We start from the raw sequence: 24,293 nt of genomic DNA, 5'->3' as shown, positions 1-24,293 counted from the left end.
GAGGGGAGGGGCGAGTTCCTGGCATCCATACCCCCAACGCCACCGTCAGATCCTCTCGGAGGTCAGCTGCCCGAGGGGCTAGGATGGGCGGACCATCACCTTTGGCGAGGCAGCCTGACACCACGTCCCTCAATCTGTTTCCAGGTGCACACCCTTGTCCTTTGGCCCCTGCTGGTCGAGGCCTCCAGCTTCAGCATCCGCCGCTGGGCACGCTCGGGGCTTCCTTCCTCTCCCTTTTCTACCCAAGCTCATCTTGGGACAACTTGGGGACTCATCTCATTTGATCCGCATACTGCGACTGCCTCCGTGCTCCCTTGCCTAGGGAACTTGCACTCTGAGGTATGAAACCAGAGGTACCTCCTCCAGAGCAGTCACAGCAAGCTGGAAATGGCTGGTGTTTCTGCATGCACTGGGGTGGAGGCAGGGGGGACACAGCTAAGTGTGTTCTGGACGCACCACTTCTAAAACATCTCAAGCACTGCTCCACGTCCCCCCTCGGAAAGGGCTCGCCATTCCAGCTCGCCTCTCCCTATCTAAGGGCACCTGGACAAAAGGAGTGACCATGCACAAGTACCCACTGCATCCTAAGTGCTTCTACTACGCTTGGCTCCCGTCTTCATCATCCCCGCCAGGTAGGTACTGTATTCATATTATGAAGAAACGGAGACTTAGGAGTCAGTTGGCAGGCCCAAGGTCAGAGCCAGTGGTACAGTTCACTGGAAGGCCTACGCTCTTTTCCTGACATAAAGCCACTTCTTCATTAATAGTCATTCTAGGGAAACGTAGGTTTTGATCAATCCCAAGCGGATTTGAAGTACCCGGGAACAGTAACCTCCAGTTCGCAGCCACCCCCTCCCCCTACTCCATCGCAACACCAACACCCTGGACAGCACTCCTGGTCTCTGGACACTCGCCGCCCTGCCTGCAACCGGGCACTGGGTGAGTTACCAAGTTAGGATGGCAACGGATAGACTGTGGCAAGTGTTGACTCTACTAGACTCCCGCACTTTTTAAAAAAGAATTATTTATTTGAAAGACAGAGCAACAGGAGAAGACAGAGAGAGACGTTCCCATAACTGATTCACTCCCCAAAAGGTCACAGTGGCTGGGGCTGGGCCAGGCACTCCACGCTGGTCTCCACGTGGGTATTTGGGAATACCTTCCAGGTATCTGGGCCGTCTTCCGCTGCCGTCCCAGGCGTACTTGCAGGGAGCTGGCTGGGAAGCGGAGCAGCTGAGACATGACCCAGCACTCCGACGTGGGATGCCTGCACCACACAGAAGCAGTGGCTTACCTCGCTGTGCCACAACACCGGCCCCTGGACCTCGACTTACACTTCCCAAAAAAACCCCCCATACTCCTCAGCAATTCCTTATTTAGCTGAATGTTCGATAAGCCAGAGCAGCTTTGCTCTCCAAGGGAAAAGTAAACATGATACAAAAGCCAACCCCCTTCCTCCAGCCAGCAGACTACCACACCTAGCAGAAATAAAAACACACGTGGGAACAGGTTTTAAACTGCAAAACACACTTTACTTGCATCACTCACGGAGTCTCCTAAGTCCTGCCCTCCCTCCCCCGGTGCCCCTGCGTCCCCGCCTGGGGGACTGCTCCCCATCTGGGTCAGACTGGCTGAGCTGTGCAGGGTTTCTGAGGTTGGTTCCCAGGGAGTGATGCAGCACCCAGCAGGCAGCACCGGACTAAGAGGCAGCGAGCTCCCCCATAGGAAGGCTGCCGACACTCAGTGCTTGATCCACGAAGGGCAGGAGGGAGTTCCCTTCAACGATATCAGCTAAGATCTGACGGGACCGGCAAGGACCTCTGCCACCGTGGCCCGACTTTGAAGTCCTCAGGACTGGACGGCACATGCTGCCCTGGACTTTGTCACCACCACACTTTCTTCACAAATGTCAACATGACCTTAGGACTGCCTGGCCCACTCCCCTACTCTATATCCTTGAACGCTGTATCAGGACTCTCAGTGACCTTTCCAGGTCTCCACTCCAACTCACCACCTGACATCAGGAGCCCGCCGGGGTAGGGGTCGGGGGTTCATCTCCATGTTTTCAAAGTTCAGAAGAAATGGGGTAACTGGAGGCCGTGATGGCAGCAGCCCAGCCTGGATGTCTGATGCACAAAGGGGAAACCAGCCCATGGGAGATGTGGGGCCAGTTTCTGGTTAGCTCCCAGTGTGCACTGCGGCTACAGTACTAAGTAAACCGACTGTAGGGACTGACTCGAGGAGGCCAGCAGCCATAGGAGGTGCTGGGCTAGGGACAAGCAGGGTCCACGTGCAAACCACCTTTCTGCCCCACTCTAAGCCTTGTGCCTCCCCCCAGGTGAGAGAGAACTTCTGGCTCAGGCGCTCGAGTCCTTTGAGATTTCTGTATGTACAGTTCACTCCATCAGCATTTATTGAGCACTCACTGTTTACTTAGGCTTGGGGAGGGAGGTAGATTCCTTTCAGTTCAAGAGTTTAGCAGGCGTCTGGAAGGCCAGCCTACAACAGTGATGGCCCACCGAGCTGCCAGCCCGAGTGGGAAGCCTCGGCTCCTCCCACCCTCCCCAAGAACTGTGTCCTTTGACGCAGGGCACAGTTAATGGCAACTGCGATTATCCGGGCTTCTTCACTGGGGCCGGGGAAATTCACAAAGCTCACAGAAAGCCAGGAGCTGAGGAGGTAACAGCTGTGAGGGGAGTCTAGCAGGCTGAACAAGTAGCGAGACGGGGCCAGAACGCAGAGCCCTAGCGCCACGGGCTGGGTGGGTGCCTGAAAGAGCAGACACTGCAGTGACAGGAGATGGGCTCAGCACGTTCTGGACTCTTCTGCCCCCTACTGAGGAAGTCGGGATCCTGCGTGCAGGGGTGTGGAGAGGAGGCCTGAGGAAATGAGGCCCTCCGGAGGAAACCCCTTGACTGAAGAACAAAGGACTTCCGGCCCACACCCGTTCAGGAACTTCTCTCCTCTTGGGCTCCACTCAACCACTGCACTGAGGCCAAACACAAAGCACACATGGCTCTGGAGGTAGAAACCAAACCCTGCTTTATAAGGCTGCCCGGCCACCACTGGCTTCTCAGCTGAGACAGGAGGGGCCAGCCCCATCACCACCGCTCCTCCAGACGCCCGTGTCTACAATGCGACCACTTCAAAAAAAATACTCTGATAAGGGGCAACGTGGAGGGGTGGTGGCTCAGGCTGATCGGCAGGTTGGTTCCCCTGAGGTAGCTGACCCTGGTGTTCCGTGCACAGGTCAGGTGTGGGCTCGCAGCAGCTGGTGGCCTGGGAAGCAGACGATCAAAGTGTCGAGGTCCACCCATGGTAGCTGGTCACAGGTAATGCCTGGGCGGGGAGGCTGGGCTCTTTGCTGGTGTCCTCACTGTGCTTTGAGGAACTGGGTTTCCTGGGCTAAGGCCAGCTTGGATGTTCCTGGGCTTGGGTGTGGCCCCATCTTCAGAGGCTGCTGGGCTTCCCTCGGAGGAGCTGTGTTTTCTGAAGGGAACAGGTGGGGAAAGAAACAGCTGAGACACTGCAGAGCTGAACTTATTTTTAAAAAATGATCTTGACTGTTATTGTTCAGCCTTTTAACCTTCCTGCTTTTGTGTTTTATTTATTTTCATTTTTATTCAAAGGGCAGAGCTCCTCCCTCCACTGGTTCACTCTCCAAATGCCTGCAACAGCCAGTGCTGGGCCAGGCTGAAGCCGGGGCCCACACGACAGACGTCTCCTACGTGAGTGGCAGGCACCCACGTACCAGGAGCCGCCTTCTGCTGACTTCCCAGGACACGGAGCAGCTGGAAGCCGGACGGGAAGCAGAGCCTGCACTCTACCATGGGACGTGAGTCCCCCACGTGGTGCTCTGACTGCTGTGCCAAACGCCCGCCCTTTAACGTGCCGTCTGCCTCTGGAGTCTGGACAAGGCATTTCCATTACGGTGCTGTAGACCACACGCACACTGCTAGAATACCCATAAAATCTCTTACTTATTTGAAGGCGTGAGAGCCTAAGTGTGAGCGTATTTGGGTGAATGTAGGTGAGGCAAGAGCACCAAGGACTCCCCACAGCGAGTGGCCTACGGTGCGTGCTCAGCCTTGCTGGGCGGACCAGGAGCCCCCAGGAAGAGGCTACTACAGCTGCAGATTCCCACACTCTCACCAAACCACTGGAGGAGGATGATTTCCTGGTCACAGTCTGGGAAGACAGGAGGGAAAAACACTCCCCAACTCACAGCCAAGGGGCCTTTCTTTGTCACGCGGTACTCACCCCAGCTTGTCGGTCTCCAACTGGCGTAAGGCATTGAGTGTCCTATCATCCTTTGCAACAGTCAGAAGTGACACTGGGAGAGACCACTAGGAATAAAGGCAGCAATGAGGCCAACAGGGCCAGGCAGGACCCAGGCAGCAGTGTGTGGGGTCTTGGGACTTTCTTTCCAGCTCCACCCTAAGGGATCATGGGGCTCTCCTCTTCTCTACCCTTGGGCTTGGGCCTGCATGGGTAAACACCTTGATTCTCTCCTGAATCAGGTAAGAAGCTGAGGACTACAAAGTACTCTTTAATCCTTGAAAGGAAGGCACCCAGGGACTTGAAAGGGAAGATTCCTAAGACACAGAGCCAGGATCTACAGAACAAGTGAGATGGTCTGTACCTACAACCCAACTACAGCGCACTCCTAGGCAAAGAACATCCGTCTCCCAACACACACCAAGACCACTCACCACTGGGGCAGAATCAGAGACGACTCCTACGTGGAACCCTTTGTAGCACCAACTCCGAAGCAGATCCACTCCTAGAACAAGAGTGGCAGAGGTTGGAAATTCAAAGGGTGGAATCAGCTGGTCTATTCTTTCCAAAGAGGCTCATTTCTAGGCCTACTGGGATTAAATCTCTCCCTAAACATGGCTTCCTGTGTGCAGGGAGGGCATATCACCTTTCAGCTTGTTGCCATGGTACTTCTGTTCCCACTGGGTGGTGAGAATGTTGAAATATCGTGGCTGCTCAAAAAAGCGGAGATAGCGAGAGGAGATTCGAGAAGGAAAGATTCGTTCAAATTGACCTCGGCGAGAAAACTCATCCTCCATCTCAACCAGAACTCGGACATCATCTGGCGTCAGGACATCCAGCACAGATGCGTAGAACTCCTGTGACCCAAGGAACAGGGAGCGTGAGAATATGACAGGACGTGTGCGCCAGCGACAGAGAATCAAGTCACTTAGGGCAGGAAACAGTGCGGGGGGTCTGGGGGTCCCAGGACTCTCATGGGACTCAAGCCAGCCGTGTGAACCAGCTCTGTACTTTGTCTTTAAGTCTACTAACTCAGCTAGTGAAGGAAGACGCTCTTGGTTGGGGTCAAGGCAGCCAGTAGGGTTCTGAGGTTAAGTGCTTTGTTGGATGGGGTCAAGATCTTGCAGAACTTAGACTTGGCACCAGCCTTAGGTCTGCCACTCTTATTTGTGGCTCCCTTGTCTGCTCTGAGAAGGACAAGCCTCTTACAGTCTCACTCTGCCTCTTAGGGAAAGAAACCCACAGGGTAATGGCCTACAGCTCTGACAAGAGAGGGCCAGTACAGCATCTTGCTAAGAGCAGTAGTTCTTGAAAATGTGGTAAGTTCACCAACTTTCTCCCACAACAACACACACTCCAACTAATCTGTACGCCACAGTGACCCCAGACCTGGGGTGAGAAACCCTGCTCTAGAGAAAGGAAAAATGGGTTGCTTTGGGCTCCCAAACATTTGAACACAGATCTTTGTGCTGGCATTAGGGGTAAAACCAATCTCCTACCTGATCTGGGATTTTCTGCGTCAGAAAGTAGGCTTCCTTCATCTTCTGCGCAGTGAGATGCTGTGGGGCCACTCGACACTTGTCTCTGGGAGAGCTGGACAGGCTAAGGCATGGGAGGAGACACAGCCCGGGTCAGCAGCTTCCCACGCTGAGCAAACACGGAGAGAAGGGCCAGCCCAGGGAGAGCCCCCCACAGGAAGACGGAGGTGCATGGAGACACTGATTAGCGGGGTGCCTCGCACTAAGCGGGACTGCACTGGAGCAGCCCCCAGACATCCAATGCCATGGCCGCATGGGCAGAGCACGAGGCAGCCTCTGACTCAGCCTGACCGCTGTTCACTTGGGTCTCACTTAACTCGGGGAAGACTAACTATGCGCCCAGCCGGGCCCTTCTGGCATGGTGGCCCTGCCTTAGCCTCTGTGCACCTGCTTCATGACCTGTGCCTCTAGGATGACTACAACCACTGTTGAGAGTGAAACAAAAATGACCAAAAGCAACCCTTGCCTCCAAGGAGCTTATGAGGTGGCAGCAGGATAAATCTCAGGCCAGCGCAGGTAGCATGAGCCAGTGTGTGCGCAGTGAGATGAGAACGCAAACCCCAGTCCCTGCCACTCTAGCTGAATGGCTCTGGATGCGTTATTGAACCCCGTGATCCTCAACTTCCTCTTCTGTGACCTGTGACACTACGATTAGCCTGACAGGATTGCGGGGAGGGTAAATTTTGGGTTTTTCCTTGCATATCATAGGCACTGGCCAGATTTTAGCTCCTCACCCTTGGGAGTGGCCCCAAGTGCTTCAGGGGCACACAGGAGAAAGAACACCCTGAGCTGGTGTCAGGAAGATGCAGACTGGAGGCGGGCTTTCACGGACAGTAGAGATTACAACAGAAAGGTCTGGCTAAAGGGCATTTTGGGAGCAGAGGCAAGGAAGCTAGAGGGGAACAGCAAGAGGAAACGAAGGCTTCAGAGAGGAGATCGGACTCACTGACCCTTAAAGATCCTTCCAACCTTGAGGTTCTGTGAGGGATCCGTTTTGTCAGAGCACAGGGGCCATGAAGACGAGTAAAGAGAGACGCGCCTGAGAAAAGGAGGCTGGGGCCTCGAATGTCCAGATAAGGAGCGTAAGTCTGACGCCTAGGCCCTGTGGAGAGTCCTAAGCAGAGGAGCAATAAGACCAGACGTGCTTTTAGGAGCCCTGCAGCAGCAGTGCTGGGCGAGCAGGCTGTACGGGCAGACTGGGACAGCAGGTAGGAGAGCGCACCAGAACCCCCTCCTTCCCACAAGCACAGCGGGCTGCTCGTGCTGCTAGCGAGCGGGGAGGCTCACCTGGTGCTGGAGCTGCTGGAGCTGCTGGAGCCAGAAAGAACATCCTCCGGGTTGGGCAGAACAAACCCTGCTAAGTTCAGAAGGTCACGGATCATCTGGCCTTTGATGCTGATGTCCAGTGGAGAGTTGGAGTGCAGGCTTCGGGGAAAGGATGCACAGTGGTCAGAGCAGCACTCATGGTCTCTGGCCCTACGTCCAGGTTGAAGTGGTCCCACTACCCCTTAGCTTCCCCAGGTCGAAAGGGGCTCCAACATCCGAATGCACCAGTACCACTGTGAGAGTCTCTGATCCCAAACATAGTGAATTACTTGGTTTGCTAGGAAGGGGAAGTAGGGATCGACTTGGAAAGAACATTTAACAAAGTGTCTCAAGTCTCAAAGAACTTTGAGAAAACATCAGAGAATGAGTGAATGAGCAAGCACACAGAGCACGGGGAGCAGACGTGCAGCCCAGCAGTTAACATGCCCCCATGTCCTACATCATGCGCCTGAGCCTAATACCCAGCTCCAGCTCCTGCCTCCAGCTCCCTGTTCATGCAGATACTGGGAGGCAGCCGTGACGGCTCAAGTTATTGGGTTCCATGGGGGAGGCCTGGAGTGAGTTCTCAACTGGCCCGAGCCAGGATCCACCCCGGCCATTCCACACGTTTGGAGAGTGAACCAGTGGATGGGAGCCCTCTCAAATACATGAAAGTTTGAAGACAACAACAACAACGCGTAGATCTTGAAGGGATAACACAAATTCTAGTGAAGGAAAGGACTTTCTTTCCACAGCCGACAAGTTTGTGTTGGCAATGGGATCCTGAGGATACAGGAAGGACACTCCTGGAGTGTCCTAGGAACATCACCTACCTTGGGGAAATGTTCACTTCCAGGACCCAGGGCTTAAGGTTTTCATCCAGCATGATGTCAAAACCGAATAGCTCATGGCAGCTGTAGGGGCACCGCACATACATCTTGAGCAGGTTGGTCACGTAGGGCTCTGACCTGGTCATGGAACAAGGAAGCGTTCAGCTCAGCTCTTCTCAGAGGGCCCTGCCGGGAGTGTCCAGCCAATGAGGCAGGAGACGAGCCAGCAGAAGCAACCCAGGAAAGGCAGCTCTGAAGAGGAGCCTCTGATCTAGGGCCAGCTCCTGGGGACGAAGTTCAGTGAACAGGCAGAATTTAACTCTACCCGTTCCTTCCTAGTCCCTGTTCTCAAAACTGAGTTGCAGTGTGGCCGAAGTCTGGAGTGCAGCCGCGCGAAGCCAATGAGAAAGGGGGGGAGGGGGTGGCAGCGGCAGGCCCCACACCCAGGCTGGCGCTGTGACTCACGAGATGATGGTTTTGACAACAGCATCCTTTATCTTCTCCCAGATGGCATCACTGTTGACTCCCTTCTGGCTCAGGTAGCTCCACAAAGCCTTCAGTGCCCTGCAGGGGGAGCACGAAGGTGAATGGGGGTTATACTCCAGCAATGAGTAATGAAGCAGAAAGAAAAAGGAACAAGAGGCCTCAAAGTATCCTCGTCTCTTCCCCTGGCACCTACGTTAACAGAGATGAACACGGAGGCACACGGCACAATCCTGAACTGACAAGTGTTTGTGCAATCTCAGGTGTTATGTTAATCCTCCGCCTACCACCCCCAAGCCTCCCCCAGATCCCAGGACCCTCCTGCACTGCTCCAAGCTTCGCAGGGATCTCTCCTCATTACCATTTGTGCCCCTGGCAGGCCGTTTCATCTGCATTGGCCTGGTACTCAGCATTCTTTTTATTGACACTGTAGTTCGTCAGGTGCATGAACTTGTTGCTAAGGCTCTTCATGGAAGGGGAATACCTAGAAGTGAGGAGGAGCAGACAGAGGTTAAGGTGACGAGCTAGCAAATGGGAACGGGCCGGTCTTTCCCCAAAGGCTCAGGCAGTGAAGGACAAGTGCACAGATCTCAGCTCCACAAAGGCCCGAGAAGGATGTCTGCGGGCAGGTTCAGGAAGGCCTCCGCCCCCTCCTCTCCACCACCTCAGTCCTGCAAGATCTTCCCCAGCTAAGCAGAGTGGAAACCTCCTTATCCCCCATTCCTCACCTTTCCCCCTCACTACCCACAAAAACTCCCGTTCCATGTCTGTCTGGTGTCCCCTCGCTGCCCTCCCAACTGTCAGGTGGTCAGGTGGCCCCGGCCCCACCGTCACATACTTGCAGCTGGCAAAGCGGACGAGTCCATCTGAAAAGAGGTAAACTCGAAGAGGGTAGTAGGAAGTGACGTAAACATAGATCCGCAGATCAAACTTGCTGCCGCTGATGAGGTAGGGCTTGTGTAGATACCTGCGGAGGGGAAAGGCCACTTCTCATCCAGCCAGATGAGATGGGGCTTGGAGGGGAACCAAGCCTCGGCAAAGCCAGCAAACAGGTCCCGAGACAAAGACCTCAAAACAGTTGGGGAAGGAAGGATCCTGGCTGCCATGATCAAGGGCAGAACATGGTGAGAAGGGAAGCTGGAGGCCAAGCAGGTGCGAAGATGCAGGCGGGGCTGTGGGCTAGACAGGCTCACCTCTGCACCAGGAGGGGCCTTCGCTTGGGGAGCTGACTCCACTTGTGAATCACCTGGATGCCAATGCCACGAGCGGATGCTGGCTGCAAGTCACGTGGGAAGGAGATGAGACTCGCCTTCAGCCGAAAACCCCACTGTTCTCCCGCCTCAGCCCTGACTTACTGGCTTCACGATCCACTTCTGACGGCCGCTGCTCTCCCAGGCTTTGCGCAGGAGCTTGGCGTCCTGGGGCAGGATAAAGGACTGGGGGAAGAAGCTGAACTCCTTCTTGCCAAAACGGCTCTGCATGCGGGACAGATTCCGCCACAGCCGGTCCTTCCTCCCAATCTGGAATGACCCTGGGAAGTGGTTCAGCTACAGAAAGGACGGAGTGTGAGGAGGGAGACGGCAGAGGTGAGACCACAAGGAGAATGACAAGACTCACGATCCCATCCCAACTCCCTCAGCCTCACTGCAAGTTGCTGTCCCATCTTCTGTCACTATATAGTGAGCCTTAAGTACCCAACTGCTAGCTACTCACCAAAAGATGATTAAGACAATACTCATTAAGAAAGACATCATGGGGCCGGCACTGTGGCATAGCGGGTAAAGCCACCGCCTGCAGCGCTGCCATCCAAGTCTCAGCTGCTCCACTTCCGATCCAGCTCTCTGCTATGGCCTAGGAAAGCAGTAGAAGACGGCCCAAGTCCTTGGGCCCCTGCACCCACGTGGGAGACCTGGAAGAAGTATCGGCGCAGCTCCAGCCGTTGCGGCCAATTGCCAACTGAGGAGTGAACCAGCAGGTGGAAGACCTCTCTCTCTTTGCCTCTCCTTCTCTATGTGTAACCCTTTTTCTTTCTTTCTTTTTTTCTTTTTTTTTCTTTTTTTTAAAGATTTATTTATTTACTTGAAAGTCAGAGTTATACAGAGAGAAGAGAGGCAGAGAGAGAAGTCTTCCATCCGCTGGTTCACTCCCCAGTTTTTGGCTGCAACAGCCAGAGCTGGGCCGATCTGAAGCAGGGAGCCAGGAGCTTCTTCCAGGTCTCCCACGTGGGTGCAGGAGCCCAAGGACCTGGGCCATCTTCTAATGCTTTCCCAGGCCACAGAAGAGAGCTGGATCGGAAGTGCAGCAGCCAGAACTCGAACCAGCGCCCATATGGGACACTGGCACTGCAGGTGGTGGCTTTACCCACTACACCACAGTGCTGGCCCCCTGACTTTCAAATAAATAAATAAATCTTTAAAAAAAAGACATAATGACCATCATAAGTACTGAGAAAAATTTTTACATCTGTTTCCATGACAGTCTATGGGACAAGGACAGGAAAGAACTTGTTCTTTAGTTAAGTCTGAGAGTAAAGAACTCATTCAATCCAACCTGAGGCTCCAAGTCTTTTATACATATTCAGGTTGGTGGGGGATGGAGGCGATGAGCAACGGCTATAGAGGAAACTTAGTAAACTCAGACGGTGCCTCCCAGGACACACTGAAGGAAAGTGTCTTTCAGAGGTGGCGACTGCCCCAGACACGGCAGCTAGACTGAGGGTGTTCGTGAACCATAGGATCTCACACTGCGCTGCCCTCCTGGGTCTTCTCTAAAACCCTCCTGAGCTCTGTGGTCATCCTCCTCTTGCCACACCGCCTCCCTCTCCCAACACACCCCTCCTCCAGGCCTCCCCTGTCCAAAGGCCACGGCATGGAAAGGGCCCCTACCTTCTGATGCTCTCGTATAGATCGGAAGCTAGGAGACTTCATGTGGTGGCCCCAGCAGCCCAACCAGTCGTCATTCCCTACCGAGACACATCAAGGAGTCAGTCCTGCTGGCAATTCAGGCCCTGGGACCGAGAGAGACCCAGAGGCCTCCAGAACCACCACTGAGCCTGGGCCCCGCTCCCAGACTGCACGTTGCAGAGTTGCCATAGAGCTGTCCTACTTGAGGTCCAAGGGCCAGAGACAGAACAACGGCCCTCTGTTGTCCAATTTGGAACAGGCTTAGTCCGGGGGATGGGGTTCAGAGCCATGCGTGCCTATGAGTTCAGAAACTGCAAGACAGGGTCCTTGGCTGCCCTGACGTGACTGGAAGTACCCAGGGCACTCCTCCCACCTATAGCCCATCAGCTGAGGCAGAGGACACGTGTGCAGTCGGACAAGTGACTCACTCTTGCTGATTTTGAAATGGGACCGTCCAATGGTCTGCCTGACAATGTTGGGGGTCACTGTGCTCATCTTCCATCGGAGCAGCTTCCTCTGCTCCCAGGGAAGTTTCTCCACTAGAGAGGAAGACAGGGGATGGGGAATGGGAAAGAGCAGGAGAGGCGTGGTGAGAGCTGAAGGCGACTGCTGCCCACCCCTCCCCGGCCAGGCAAGCCACTGAACACCGTTCCAAGATGAGGCTCTCAGAGGGGCACAACTTGGGGAAGAATGGGGTCTGTGCAGGAATGAACAAAGAAAAGGGTGGCTGAAAGCAGCAGCAAACAAGCTCAGAGGCTATGAACCGAGCATGAGATGGTGCGCTGACAAGGGTCAGCTACAAGACAGACAAGAGAAAGGTCCCCATCAGCCTATAAGCCGGTGGGAACAGAGCACATGAAGGCCCATTCTGGAAACCCTCTCCCACCCTGTTGCCACCTCCTCCCAACTTAGGACCCTTCTGCTGGGGATGCTCTGGGCTTGCACACTTGGCCAGGTTTACCTCTCTCGTCCCGAGTGCCAAAATAGATGGTAGGGGGCCTGTTGGGGAAGAGACTGTAGATGAAGGCCGGTCGGACAACTTTCTCATGATTGGAGAGGGGTTTGGTCAGAGCCTCCAGGCAGCTCCTAAGATGGAAAACAAGCACGTGAGAGAGAAAGGGAAAGCACAGGCCTCAAGTGCTGTGACTATCATAGATGCCATTTCATCCCGGGCTGTCTTTGAAACAGTGCTTCTTACATGAGTGAGTGCTCAGGAAGAATCCTCAGCTGCTAGGGCCACCCACCCACACAGTCTCTCCAGGAAGTGTTAGCGAGGGCGAGGTCTCCAACACTTCACTCTGTACACGCTCCAAGACCTCCTGTGCCAAGCCAGGCTGCGGAGGCTCCTGACAAAGGTGGTTCTTAGAGGGGGACGTGAGTCTGGTGGACACTAGCAGAGTATGCTACAAGACAATGAAAGGAACGAGGACAGGAAAAAGGATGATAGAGATAACGAAAATAAGGAGGAACACCATGCAAGATCTGAGAACAGGTAGAGACTTTTTTAAAAAAAAAGAGAGAAGAAAACAGAAAAGAACTTATGTCTGGGTTATGTGAAGACACATGGATGGTTCATCTTCATTTGGAAAGAGATTTGTGACACTGGATTTTTATGTAACAATATGATAGCAACACAGGTCTAGATCTAAAACTCTAGTCCTCATTGCCAAAAATTTTTCTTCAAAAGCTTTAATTCACTGAGCATCCGAGTTTAAGATCATTGGGGCCGCTGTTGTGGCATAGTGAGTTAAGCTGCTGCCTGTGACATGAGCATCCCATATAAGCGCTGGTTCAAGTAATGGCTGCTCCTCTTCTGATACAACTCCCTGCTGATGTGCCTGGGAAAGCAGCACAATTCTCCCACCCACATGAGACCCAGATGGAGTCCTGGGCTCCCGGCTTCAGCCTGGCTTAGCCCTAGCAGCTGTAGCCATTTGGGGAGTGAATCAGTAAATGAAAGATATATATCTCTCTATCCCTCTCTCTGTAACTCTTTCAAATAAATCAAATCTTGGGAAGGAAAAAAAAAAAAGAGGGGGGCCCAGTGCTGTGGCACAGCAGGTTAAGCCACCGCCCCAGCATCCCATATTGGCACCAGCTCAATTCCAGCTGCTCCACTTCTGATCCAGCTTCCTGCCAATGTACCTGGGAAAGCAGCAGAAAGATGGCCCAATTCCTGCACCCACGTGGGAGATCTGGAAGAAACTCCTGGCTCCTGGCTTCGGTCTGGCCTAGCTCAGACTGTCGCAGCCATTTGGGGAGTAAACCAGAAGATGAAAGCTCTCCCCCTCTCTATCTCTCCCTCTCTTTATGTAACTCTGACTTTCAAATAAAATAAATAAATCCTTAAAGAAAAAAAAAAAAAGGAATTTAAGATTACTGAAAAGCAAAGTGAATGACTTAAAATTTAAGCATGGCACAGTGGTTAAGCTGCTATTTAGGATGTCCACATCCCATACCGGAGAGCCTGGGTTTGAATCCCTCCTCTGCTTCTAACCCAGCTCCCTAGTGATGCATACCTCGCTCGGGAAGCAGTAAGTGTTGCTCAGGTACTTGGGTCCCTCCCACCCACATGGGGGGCCTGGATGGAGTTCTGGGGCCAGCCCTGGCTGTTGTGGGCATTTAGGGAGTGAACCAGTACATGGAAGATCTCTGCCTGTCTTTCTCTGCTCTTCAAATAAATAAAACAAAGACAAGATAGAAATATAAAACTGTATAGCCACTCTGGAAAATTTTTGGCAGTTTCTTAAAAAACTGAACTAGGCGCTGTGGCCTAGTGGGCTAAGTCTTCTACCTGCAGTGCCGGCATCCCATATTGGTGCCAGTTTGAGTCCCAGCTGCACCTCTTCCAACCCTGCTATGACCTGGAAGGGCAGTAGAGGATGGCCCAAGTGCATGGGCCCCTGCACCCACATGGGAAACCCGGAGGAAGCTTCTGGCTTCAGATCAGCCCAGCTCCGGCCATTGTGACCATTTGGGAGTGAACCAGCAGATGGCAGACCTTTCTGTCTCTCCTTCTGTTTGCAACTCTACCTCTCAAATAAATTAATCAAATTAATCTTTATTAAAAAAAAAATACTGAACAAGTAACTACCACATGATCAGAAATTGCACTTGTGGGTATTTATTCCAGGGAAATGAAGACTGAATCGCAGAAATGAAACTATGTATGTGATTGCCTGTTGTAGCTTTATTCCTAAAATAACCCAAAGCAGGAAACAATCAAACTATGGTACATTTATGCCTGCAATAGAAAGGAATTAACTACTGATACACAAAACCACCTGGATCAATCACTAGAGAATACGCCTAGTGAGGAAAAAAAAAAGCCAACCACAGTAGGTTACATACTGTGTCATTCCAGGTGTAGAACATTCTCAAAAAGACAAAATTATAGGTTTGGAGAACAAACCTGTGGTGCTGGGATTAAGGAGGGGATGGGAATGGGAAGGTAGCAAGTGTGGCTGTGACGGTAACAGGATAGAGTCCTGCAGCAACAGGAAGGAACAGTCTATATTGCACTGTTGCAAGATGTTATCTTTGGGAGGAAACAGGGCACACAGTACAGGGGTGTCCCTGTATTATTTCTTGTAACTGCATGTGAATCTACAACTATCTTAAAATCAAAAGGTTAATTACGCTGTGGCGTAGTGGGTAAAGCCGCCGCCTGCAGTGCCAGCATCCCACCATATGGGCACTGGTTCAAGTTCTGGCTGCTCTACTTCCTATCCAGCTCTCTGCTATAGCCTGGGAAAGCAGCAGAAGATGGCCCAAGTGCTTGGGTCCCTGCACCCATGTGGGAGACTCAGAAGAAGCTCCTGGCTCCGGATCAGCGCCACTCTGGCCGTTACGACCAATTAGGGAGTGAACCAGCAGATGGAAGACTCTCTCTCTCTCTGCCTCTCCTTCTGTGTGTAACTCTGACTTTCAAATAATTAAGTAAATCTTTAAAAAGGAAAACATAAGAAAGAAAACCCTTGCTAGCTGCCTCAGAGCACTGGCCTTACCCTCAACAGATGCGGCATCTCTCTAGCTCTGCTATAAACTCTCACCTTGGAACACTTAACTTCTCTGGCCCTCAATTTTTACACTAGACGATGACTCCTATCTCTAATAAAACTATGCGATTCTTAGAACAAGAACACAGCAGCAGGAAATGCAATACAACTATTGGTGGGTAAAGGAACAGAAGTAGTATTTTCAACAACCTTCCTGTTTTTTCTGTAGTTGCCAAATGTTCTATAATAAATATATAAAACTTTCATAATAGGGAAAAAATTCAGTTTTATCTATCTGAAAGTATTTCCTCTGATTTTAGTCATTCTTAAAAATGCAAAATAGTTTGGAATTCATCAACCTCTATTCTTGAAAACCATGTTTTAAGTCTCATCTAGAAAAGAAAGTGGGCACAATTTGCAGGATTTAGTGAGCAAATGATAAGCACCTGTTGTAAATTGTACTTTCTTTATGTATCAGGAAGGCTAGGTAAAGGGCTTGTAGCCGTCCTGAAGCAGGCTTCGAGATAAACACAGGTCCCCCTTGAGTGTAGAAACTGTGGGACTCCAGCTACATGTGGAAGACCCCATCTACACAACCACAAAGAGCTGTGCTGTTCTGAAAGGGGGCGGGGGAAGAACTTAGAGTGGCAATTTGCACACTGGACTTCGGGCACTTGCGACAAGATTCCCAAGCACTGATTCAATCAAGGCAAGTCCTAACCCTGCCTTTCCCACTTTCCGAACTGCCTTGTGTCCATCTGGTGGGATCTGGGCTCTGTAGCCAGTACAGCTACTGCCACACTCTCTTTCATGGAGACGTGCCTTGTCCCTGCTGACCATGGCATGGAAAGTCCCTCTGCCTCTGCGCTTCACCTGAGGCAGGGCTGCTGCAAAGAAAGGCAACCAGTCCGGGGACTCCTCATGCCAGGCAAGCTTTGACATGTACCACGTGGACTTTCATCAAAATCTGGCACAGAAATTCAAACTAAAAACACAAATTCTCTAAACTTTTTGTTTCTTTTATATTTTCAATAGAAATTACTTTTTAAAAGAAAGAAAAACCTGGCATCCACTCCTTACGATGGTGTGGAAGAATGCTAAAGGTGGTTCCAACAATCCTTCAGCTAGTTCTAAAATTCTAGCACAACGACACACCCTTTTTATGGGAATCTCTTCAGTCCTGCATCCCCGCCTCTCCCCCGACATCCCAGCTCACCGAGGCAGCACCCTACAATGAACTGCCTGTTTCACAAAAGGGCCTACATTCAAAGCCTGACTTTATTGGTTCTCTAGTTAAAGAGGAGCATCACTCAGACTTCACCAGAAGCAGTCGATAAAATAATCCGGATGAAAGCTAGGGTACTTAAGTGTAATTTCTTCTAAGATTACCGTCAGTCTTATTTCCCAGTACAAAGCCAACCCCGAAGGGAGCAAAAGAGCATTTCTAAAAACTCCAACTCATGATACCTCTAATCTGTCTCAGAACCATTTCTGAGAATGGGACAAATTATACAGCATAAAGTCTACAATTACCCTTATGCAGGTGGCCTAACAAATGAAGAGTTTACCTCAAATACTATGCTTCTTCATGAATCAGTTATTAATTTTCTGAACACCCCTTTTCCTTAAATAGTTTCTTGGAGCCTGAAGACCAAACTGCAGCCTAAGAAACAGTAGCATTTTTAAGCCCAACTGATGAGAAGTGCTGCTGTCTCCCACTGCTCCCTGCTCAAAACCTACAGCTGCAAAAAAAATTTCTGGTGAAAATGAGTTAGGGTTCTGAGGGCCATTTATTGACTGGAGTAGTAAATCTCTCTACAACCTTCAAGAGACAGAAAACGATGTGCCAATGACCAACACAGCCAACACTCACCGAGAGATCATTGCCATGGACTCGCCAGGGGAGATAGCACTTAATGAGGAGCACTCTGAGTCTCCTGGGGGGAGGAAGAGCAGAGAAGTTCGCACTGGAGGAAGCTGCCATATATCACCAAGCTCTGGGCAGCCCTGCCTTGAACGTCCTGGGCGCAGGCCTTCCTGAGGAGCCACGAGGACTGCCCTGCCACCTTCCACTGCCTCCACTGAACTCAACAGAGGCAGGGCGCAAGCTAGCACAGCGGGACAGAGGACTAGAAACTGAAATCCCCTGGAAGCCACACCTCCCCAAGACCCCCAAAGCGCATGTCTGATGCAGGTGACAATGTGGGTCTAGGACCTGGTATCCAACTGTTAGTCCCCTTCCCTAGCAGGTTCAGACCAACCCCCAGCGGGAGGTGAAAAGGTTTCCTACTCACCCTCCTCTTCTTCGTTCTCATCATGGCTACAGGAGTCTTCCAAACCATCCATTAGTTCTTCTTCTACATCTTCAGTTTCAAAGTGTTCTGACTGGAGGTCACTAGCTGAACTAAGAGAGAGAAATCATGCCCCACCCCCGCAACCCAGACAACCCCATAAGAGGTCACAGTTGAGAGTCTCGTTCCTCCACCATGACCTAGTGTTTGTCTCTTCCCTGTCACCAATCTATTCTCTCGCCTGGACCTGCCAACCCATTCTCTCACCTTCGAAGCTAAGTCTAGCCATGGGTCCTCAACCATATATCCTCCACGATGTGCTCAATCTTGGAAGTCCCTACGTAACACAGAATTCTGCATGCAGACAGCCATCCAGGAATATCTGGCAATCGACTTCAAATGTCCCTAGGCTGAACTCGGCAAGCTCAGAACAAGGCCTTGGTGGACCAAGGTCCCCAGGAAAGTGACCAGGCACAAGAGAAGGAATCCACTACGCCCCTGCCCTCATTCTAAATGGCCATCACAGCTGGAATGACCAGGAACCTGATTTGGTTTGAAATTAGCAGGAGAGTCACAGGCAACAACATGTGATGTTCACAATTTCTCCTCTAGCTATAACCTAAAACAGGGGCCGGCAACTTCTCTCTGAGGGATTAGCTAGTTAAGTATTTTCAGTTTTGCGGGCTATTCAGTCTGCCACAATTCCTCCACTCTACCACAGCAAATAAATGGGTGAGGCTGCTTTCCAATAAAACTTTATTCACAAAAGCAGACAAGCAGGATTTGGCCTACAAGCTAGTTTCCTGACCTCTGCCCTAACATGAAAGCCCAAAATTCCAGGTCAACTAGAAAAGTTAAAACCAACCCTCGGAGGTACAGGGTCAGTATCACCAAATTATAGGGCATACATCCCAATGCTCTACATGAGCCCAAACGTTCTCCAACTTACCCAATGTCCCTGGCAGGTAAGTCCAGCTCCGTGGCACCCTCGGGCCCCTCCTTCTCAGTCTGGCCCAGACGGATGGAAGAGAGGCGGGAGGCCACACTGGCTATGCCGAGGGGCTGAGCGGGAGGAGAGGGAGCCAAAGCTTTGTCTTCTCCGAGCAGCAGGAGGTCGCCTGCAGATGTGCAGGCGGGGCTGTCGTTGAGCCCATTGGCATGTGAGGCAAGGAGGTGAATGCTGATACGTTTGGTACAGAAGACTGTACTGTCCAACCCCACGGCGTCCGAGGTGCTCGGGGGGCCCCTGCTGTCCGACGCAGTGTCCTCCTGGGGAAGCTGCTGGCCTGCCACAGGCTTCCACTGCCTGTTCCTGTTGAGGAGGCTCCACTGGAAGCGAGGGTTCACAAAACAAGACTGTTCCAACTGGCAGCCCTGCTTCCGCATCCTCTCGTAGCCTTTTGCAGTCAGCCTCCTCACAGCCTCTGTGAACCGAACCTCTTTAGCCTGAGCCTGGGACTCAGTGTTCTCACCCAGGCCACAGGCATGCGGCTCCGCCACCGTGGCTAAGCTACACTGGTTATACTGCGGACAGGCAACACTGGTGGAGGATGTGTGGAGGGACCTAGGAGCAGATGGGGCGACATGGGCAGTGGCATCATCCAGGACATTGCCAAAGCCCCTGGGCACCTGACGGTCAAGAGGTCGGGGCACGCAGTCTCCAGTACCCCCCAGATGATGCCAGGAGACAGCCTGGATCTGAGGGGAGGATACTGGCTTCAGGCCCTCTGTGGCCTGTGCGAAAGGCACTCTAGTGCTGTTTGGCCGCATGAAGGAATTGTTATTGAGCGTGGGTTTGAAGGAGGAGAGAGCGGACGGGATCTTCCCTGAGATGGCACAGGCCAGGCTCTTCCTGGAAGGGTTTTCCCCAGCTGACGCCACTGAAAGGTACAGATCCGCAGACGAGGACGCCACGGGCTGGGCCATGGGCGAGACCGTGGAGGACGCGGCTTTGCTGGCAGTGAAACTGACAGGGACGCTCTTTCGAGGGGGAGGAAACGGTGTTTTTTCTGACGAGTTGGAACGCAAGCAGAAAGACTCCGGCTGCTGGGATGGTTTGTGCCAGGCGTCAGAGCGGCGACACAGCAGGGTGCTGCTGAGCAGGTACGGCAGAGAGTGCAGGCAACAGGAGCTGCTGCGGCCCGCGAGGACGGCCGCGGTGCCAGAGCTGCATAGAGAACTGGGGCAGAAGAAATAGGCAGGCTGGCCGTGGAGCTCCAGGAGGGCTGGGGCCAGGCCTGCCGACGCCGTCCCCACAGGACTCTCCAGCTTCCAGACGGGCTTCCCCCGCTGATGGGCCCGAGGCCGGGCCTCGCCCTCAGGGAGGTTCCTCAGGCGGCGGGGCAGGCACTGCGGCTGAGGGCCCAGGCTGCTGGAGGCTGCTTCCCCGGTGGAGGCCGACACTGTGGCGCCCTGTTCATGCTGAGGCCACGAGAGGCCCACATCATGGCCACATGGCCTCATGGCCTGGCTCAGGGAAGATGCCACACACCTCGAGTAGTACCAGCTGCATCCTGGAAGTCCGTCAGCCTGCAGGGGAGAGAGATGATTGGGTGGGGTGACACCCACAGGGGCCCTCCGGAAAGCAACAGAGTCCCATGGCAGCACTGCCGGGGCCAACCCAGCTTGTCGCCACTGGACACCCAAGGGGAGCGTCCGACCTCCAGGGAATTTTCACATGAGCAAGGCCGGCCTTACCGAAGCCACCACTGTGAGGCTGCTCACATGTCCACACACTCGCTCGGAAAACTTTCTTTAGTCTCCAAAGAAAGTCCATTTCCTGTCTCCCCATCCACAACTAACTCCACAGAAGTGGCTACCTTCCCTCCCCTAAAACCAGTGGGGCCAGGAAGAAGGCAAGCCTCCCCGAGGCAGAGAAACCTGCCACCATCTTGCTCCTCACCAGCCCACTCTGAAAGCTCAAAGCTTCTCTTCCAGCCATTGCTCCCTCAAGCAACCCTCAGCCACCCCGTCTTGATCTGCGTTTTAAGGTTAAGCGTGACAAGTTCAGACAGGAGCAGAGAACTCCCCTGCTGACCCTGGAGGTTAGCCTACAAGGGAGACAGCAATTCATCTCTTCGAGAATCTTGCCAAGTCTAGGACCGATCCCACCCCACGCGTGGAAGGGAAAGAGAGGAAGATGGCACTGAACGCCAGCCCTGTTTGCATTCGGAGTGACTTCACTTCGTGCTGCCACGCGGGCCAGCAGGGTTCAGAACAGAATACAGAGGCCAGGAGAAAGTTTCTTCACTCTCCAAGCCCAGGCTTCCAGCGGAGGCTGATCTCAGGGAGGGAGAGCCTGTCTCACAAGCCGCCTTGTTTCCCTAAAGCAAAACTTCTCGCCCAGCCTTGCAGTTCTGGGTCTCACACAGTCTGTTCACAAAACAAGCTCGTGTGTGTGTGTGTGTGTGTGTGTGGTGGGGCAGGGGGCGGGGAGAGAGGGGCCTGCTGTCACAGCTGTAAGAAGTCACTCTGAATAGACTTCCTGGCATCCTTGAAGGGTTTCAGAGTAGCTGGAGGAAAGGGTTAGCAAAATGGTTTCTCACTCAGGTTACATTTAAAATACAAAAATAAGGAGAACAGTAGAGGTCAAGGAAGACCAGGATTCCTGTCACAGTGACAGTGACGAGTAGACGGCACCAACAAGGAGCCTACAGAGGCAACGGGAGGCTGTCCTCTTCCTGCACGGCGCCTCCCCAAGGAGGGAAAGAACAATCACAACGCACCACTGCTATGTTGTCATCTGCTACCCACACAGTGGGCGAAAGAGGCGACAGACAGTGGACCATCACAGTCGAAATGTGGAAATACAGTGTCTGACACGCAGTGGGTGCTCCACAATCCTTCTGAATAAACACACTGGACAAGCACATTCGATGAAGGGAAACAAATGCTGGTCGGGCAGGTACTGACCGTCAGGCACCGTCCTGGGCATCTGCCCTGCATTATCTCATTTAACCCTAACAAAAACCCTACGTTCAGCTCACTGATGGATTTAAGTCTCGGGTAAGCGACGTGAGCTTTCCATAATTAAGCAACTGGTAAACAGAGTGCCTGGATTAAAGTTCCATTGTGTGTGCTCTGAGGAATCAAACACTCTTCGGTCTGTCTCCTCCAGTATCACGCATCTTCAGGCACAAAACGAAAGGCAGGCAGGAAACCCTCTCTCAGCATCTGTCCCAAGCCCCTCCTGAGCAGAGCGCCTAGGACCACGGGACCACCGGCTCTCACAGCGCCTCCGGGCTGGACGAGGGCCCCACCTGTGGTGCACCGCATCACCCCGGGTGAACCCTCAGGGCCAGGAACCTCGACCACAAGTGCTCCAGACCCGACTGCCCTGACTTTAACTCCCCAGAGGTCAGAAGCTGTGGGTGGCCTGCTTCAGCAGAGGGAAAAGCTGGCCAGCTGGGCGAGGGCCACAGGAAAGTGGATCCCAGCTCCCACATCTCTGCGGTGGTCACTTTGCACCCCTGTCTCCTCTCATGGTCCTCACGACGGACAAGATGGCAGTTTGGAGAAGGGCCACCTGTCTCCCTGAACAAATAGTCAGGATGCAAATGCCAAGCAGGTGAGAGGACGATTCCATAGTTTTCTTCCTGGGGAGTTAGTAAAAGATAACCTACTAGGGCTGTGTCAGGAACTGCCAAGCAAAGACAACTTGGTCACGTCGGACATTCCGCAAGGAGCAGCTTCAAGAACATGAAGGGGGCGGCATTGTGGCCTAACAGTTTAAGCTGCCACTTGTAATGCTGGTACCCCATTTTGGGTGCTGGTTCAAGTCCCAGCTCTTCCACTTCTGATCTAGCCCCCTACTAATATGCCTGGGAAAGCAGAGAGGATGGCCCAAGCCCTTGGGTGCCTGCATCCATGTGGGAGACCTGGATGAAACTACTGGCTCCTGGCTTCGCCCTGGCACAGCCCTGGTCATTGCATCCATTTAGGGAATGAACTAGCAGATGGAAGATCTCTCTCTCTCTCTCTCTCTACTTCTGTCTTTCAAGTAAATTAAATAAATCTTAAAAAAAAAAAAAATGAAGAAACAGTACCACTTCCTAACAGTATCACATACAAATGCCCAGCCTGGGTGTCGTGTGTTAGGCTTAGAAGTAGTGGCTGGGTTAGGCAGGACTAACGGCAGCTTCCTCTTTTCTCCTTATACAGATTCCTAATGACATCAAAATCCCTCGTGTTGGGGAAGCAGAGACCCAGCTAGAACCTTTGGGCAGCCTGTGTGCCAGGCCCTCTGTTTTCACAGGTCGCCTTTTCCTCTATGCTACCAACTTCCCTACACATTTAACAAACTTCTAGAAGATCCAAAAATCTAAGTAGAAAAAGTGAGAAAATAGTTCCAAAAGCTGACACTGAGAAGAACTGCAAAAGTCAAAATCCACAGAGGCAAATAACCTCTGGTAGCCAGTGCCCACAGGAAGCACCTGCTTGGAAGGCAGCTTTGGCAAGGTCAGACCCTCCCTTGGGAGTAGGCACTGAGGCACAGTGGGCTAAGCCACCAGAGTCCCTGGTTTGAGTTTCGGCTACTCTGCTTCTGATCCTGATACAGATGTGCCTGAGACACAGCAGATGATGGCCACGTACTTGGGTTCCTGTCACCAACATGGGAAACCCAGATGCAGCTCCTGGCTCTTGGCTTCAGCCTGGCCTAGCTCCAGCTGTGTGGCCATTTGGGGAGTGAAACAGTAGATGGAAGATCTCTGTCTCTGTTTCTTCTGTCTCTGTCACTCTACCTTTCAAATAAATAAATATATCTAAAAAAAAAATAAAAAAAAGAAAACAAATCTTCCTTTCAGTATAATCTGGGCTCCCAAGGCAAAGTCTGAAAGACTGTCCTCTAAGCCTCCTTTAAATCTTTAAGTGTTAGGGGCCAGCACTACGGGCTAGTAGGTTAAGCCTCCATCTAAAGTGCCAGCGTCCCATATGGGCACCGTTCACGGTGCTGCTCCACTTCCAATCCAGCTCCCTGCTAATGGGCCTGAAAAAGTATTGGAAGATGGCCCACGTGCTTGGGCCCCTGCATCCATGTGCGAGACCCAGAAGAAGCTCCTGGCTTCGGATGAGCCCAGCTTTAGCCATTGCGGCCATTTGGGGACTGAACCAGCAGATGAAAGACCTCTCTGTCTCTCTGTAAATTTTCCTCACAAAAAAAAAAAACTTTAAAAATAAATGAATGAATTTCTAAGTGCACTTTGATGGTGTGTTTGTGTGTGTGTATATGTGTGTGTCTATGCACAAAACTTTAGGATCCAAGAGACAGGTTGCCTATCTCCAGGAAATAATGCAGAATGAGGCATGGAAGAAAAGAGAACAGAGAGAAAAGTACTTATATACATAGAAGGCCATGCACAGGTCACTAATGGAAGCCTTGCTTCAAAAATATCCAACTGAAACAAAGCTAAACTCACTGGTGACTATGTTAATTGCAAAGAATTCCCTTCAAGTTCCATCATTTTTATTCGGTTTACATACAGTTTCTAGACACATCACATAAAAACAGGCAAAGGCATTCATACTTACTCTCTTTGACTAAGGTCAAAGGATCCACCATCAGCTGACCCTCCACTCAGCAGCCTGCAGGAACTTATCTTAGGAGCAAATAAGCTGGCCTTACCTGGAAAACAAGATTTTCAACAATCTAACATTTACAGAGTCAAAT

General features: G+C 52.2%; 1 protein-coding gene across 1 annotated transcript in view; it reads right to left on the bottom strand.

Moving 5' to 3' along the window:
- Positions 1-1,080: 1,080 nt before the first annotated feature.
- The window catches only part of TTLL4 (tubulin tyrosine ligase like 4), a 48,982-nt gene continuing 25,769 nt past the window's right edge, over positions 1,081-24,293 (bottom strand). Inside the window, 20 exon segments of the mRNA XM_062192032.1 lie at positions 1,081-3,401; positions 3,404-3,489; positions 4,261-4,346; positions 4,713-4,783; positions 4,925-5,135; positions 5,778-5,880; positions 7,104-7,241; positions 7,955-8,089; positions 8,417-8,515; positions 8,796-8,918; positions 9,273-9,401; positions 9,628-9,710; positions 9,790-9,981; positions 11,320-11,396; positions 11,766-11,876; positions 12,299-12,423; positions 17,209-17,272; positions 17,630-17,739; positions 18,576-20,155; positions 24,155-24,248. Coding sequence (XP_062048016.1) covers positions 3,295-3,401; positions 3,404-3,489; positions 4,261-4,346; positions 4,713-4,783; positions 4,925-5,135; positions 5,778-5,880; positions 7,104-7,241; positions 7,955-8,089; positions 8,417-8,515; positions 8,796-8,918; positions 9,273-9,401; positions 9,628-9,710; positions 9,790-9,981; positions 11,320-11,396; positions 11,766-11,876; positions 12,299-12,423; positions 17,209-17,272; positions 17,630-17,739; positions 18,576-20,089 — 3,564 coding nt within the window. The 5' untranslated portion in view covers positions 20,090-20,155; positions 24,155-24,248 and the 3' untranslated portion in view covers positions 1,081-3,294.

Source organism: Lepus europaeus, chromosome 1, assembly GCF_033115175.1.
Source record: "Lepus europaeus isolate LE1 chromosome 1, mLepTim1.pri, whole genome shotgun sequence".
NCBI lineage: Eukaryota > Metazoa > Chordata > Mammalia > Lagomorpha > Leporidae > Lepus > Lepus europaeus.
Note: the sequence above shows the minus strand (reverse complement) of the source record. Positions and strands in the feature narration are given on the sequence as shown.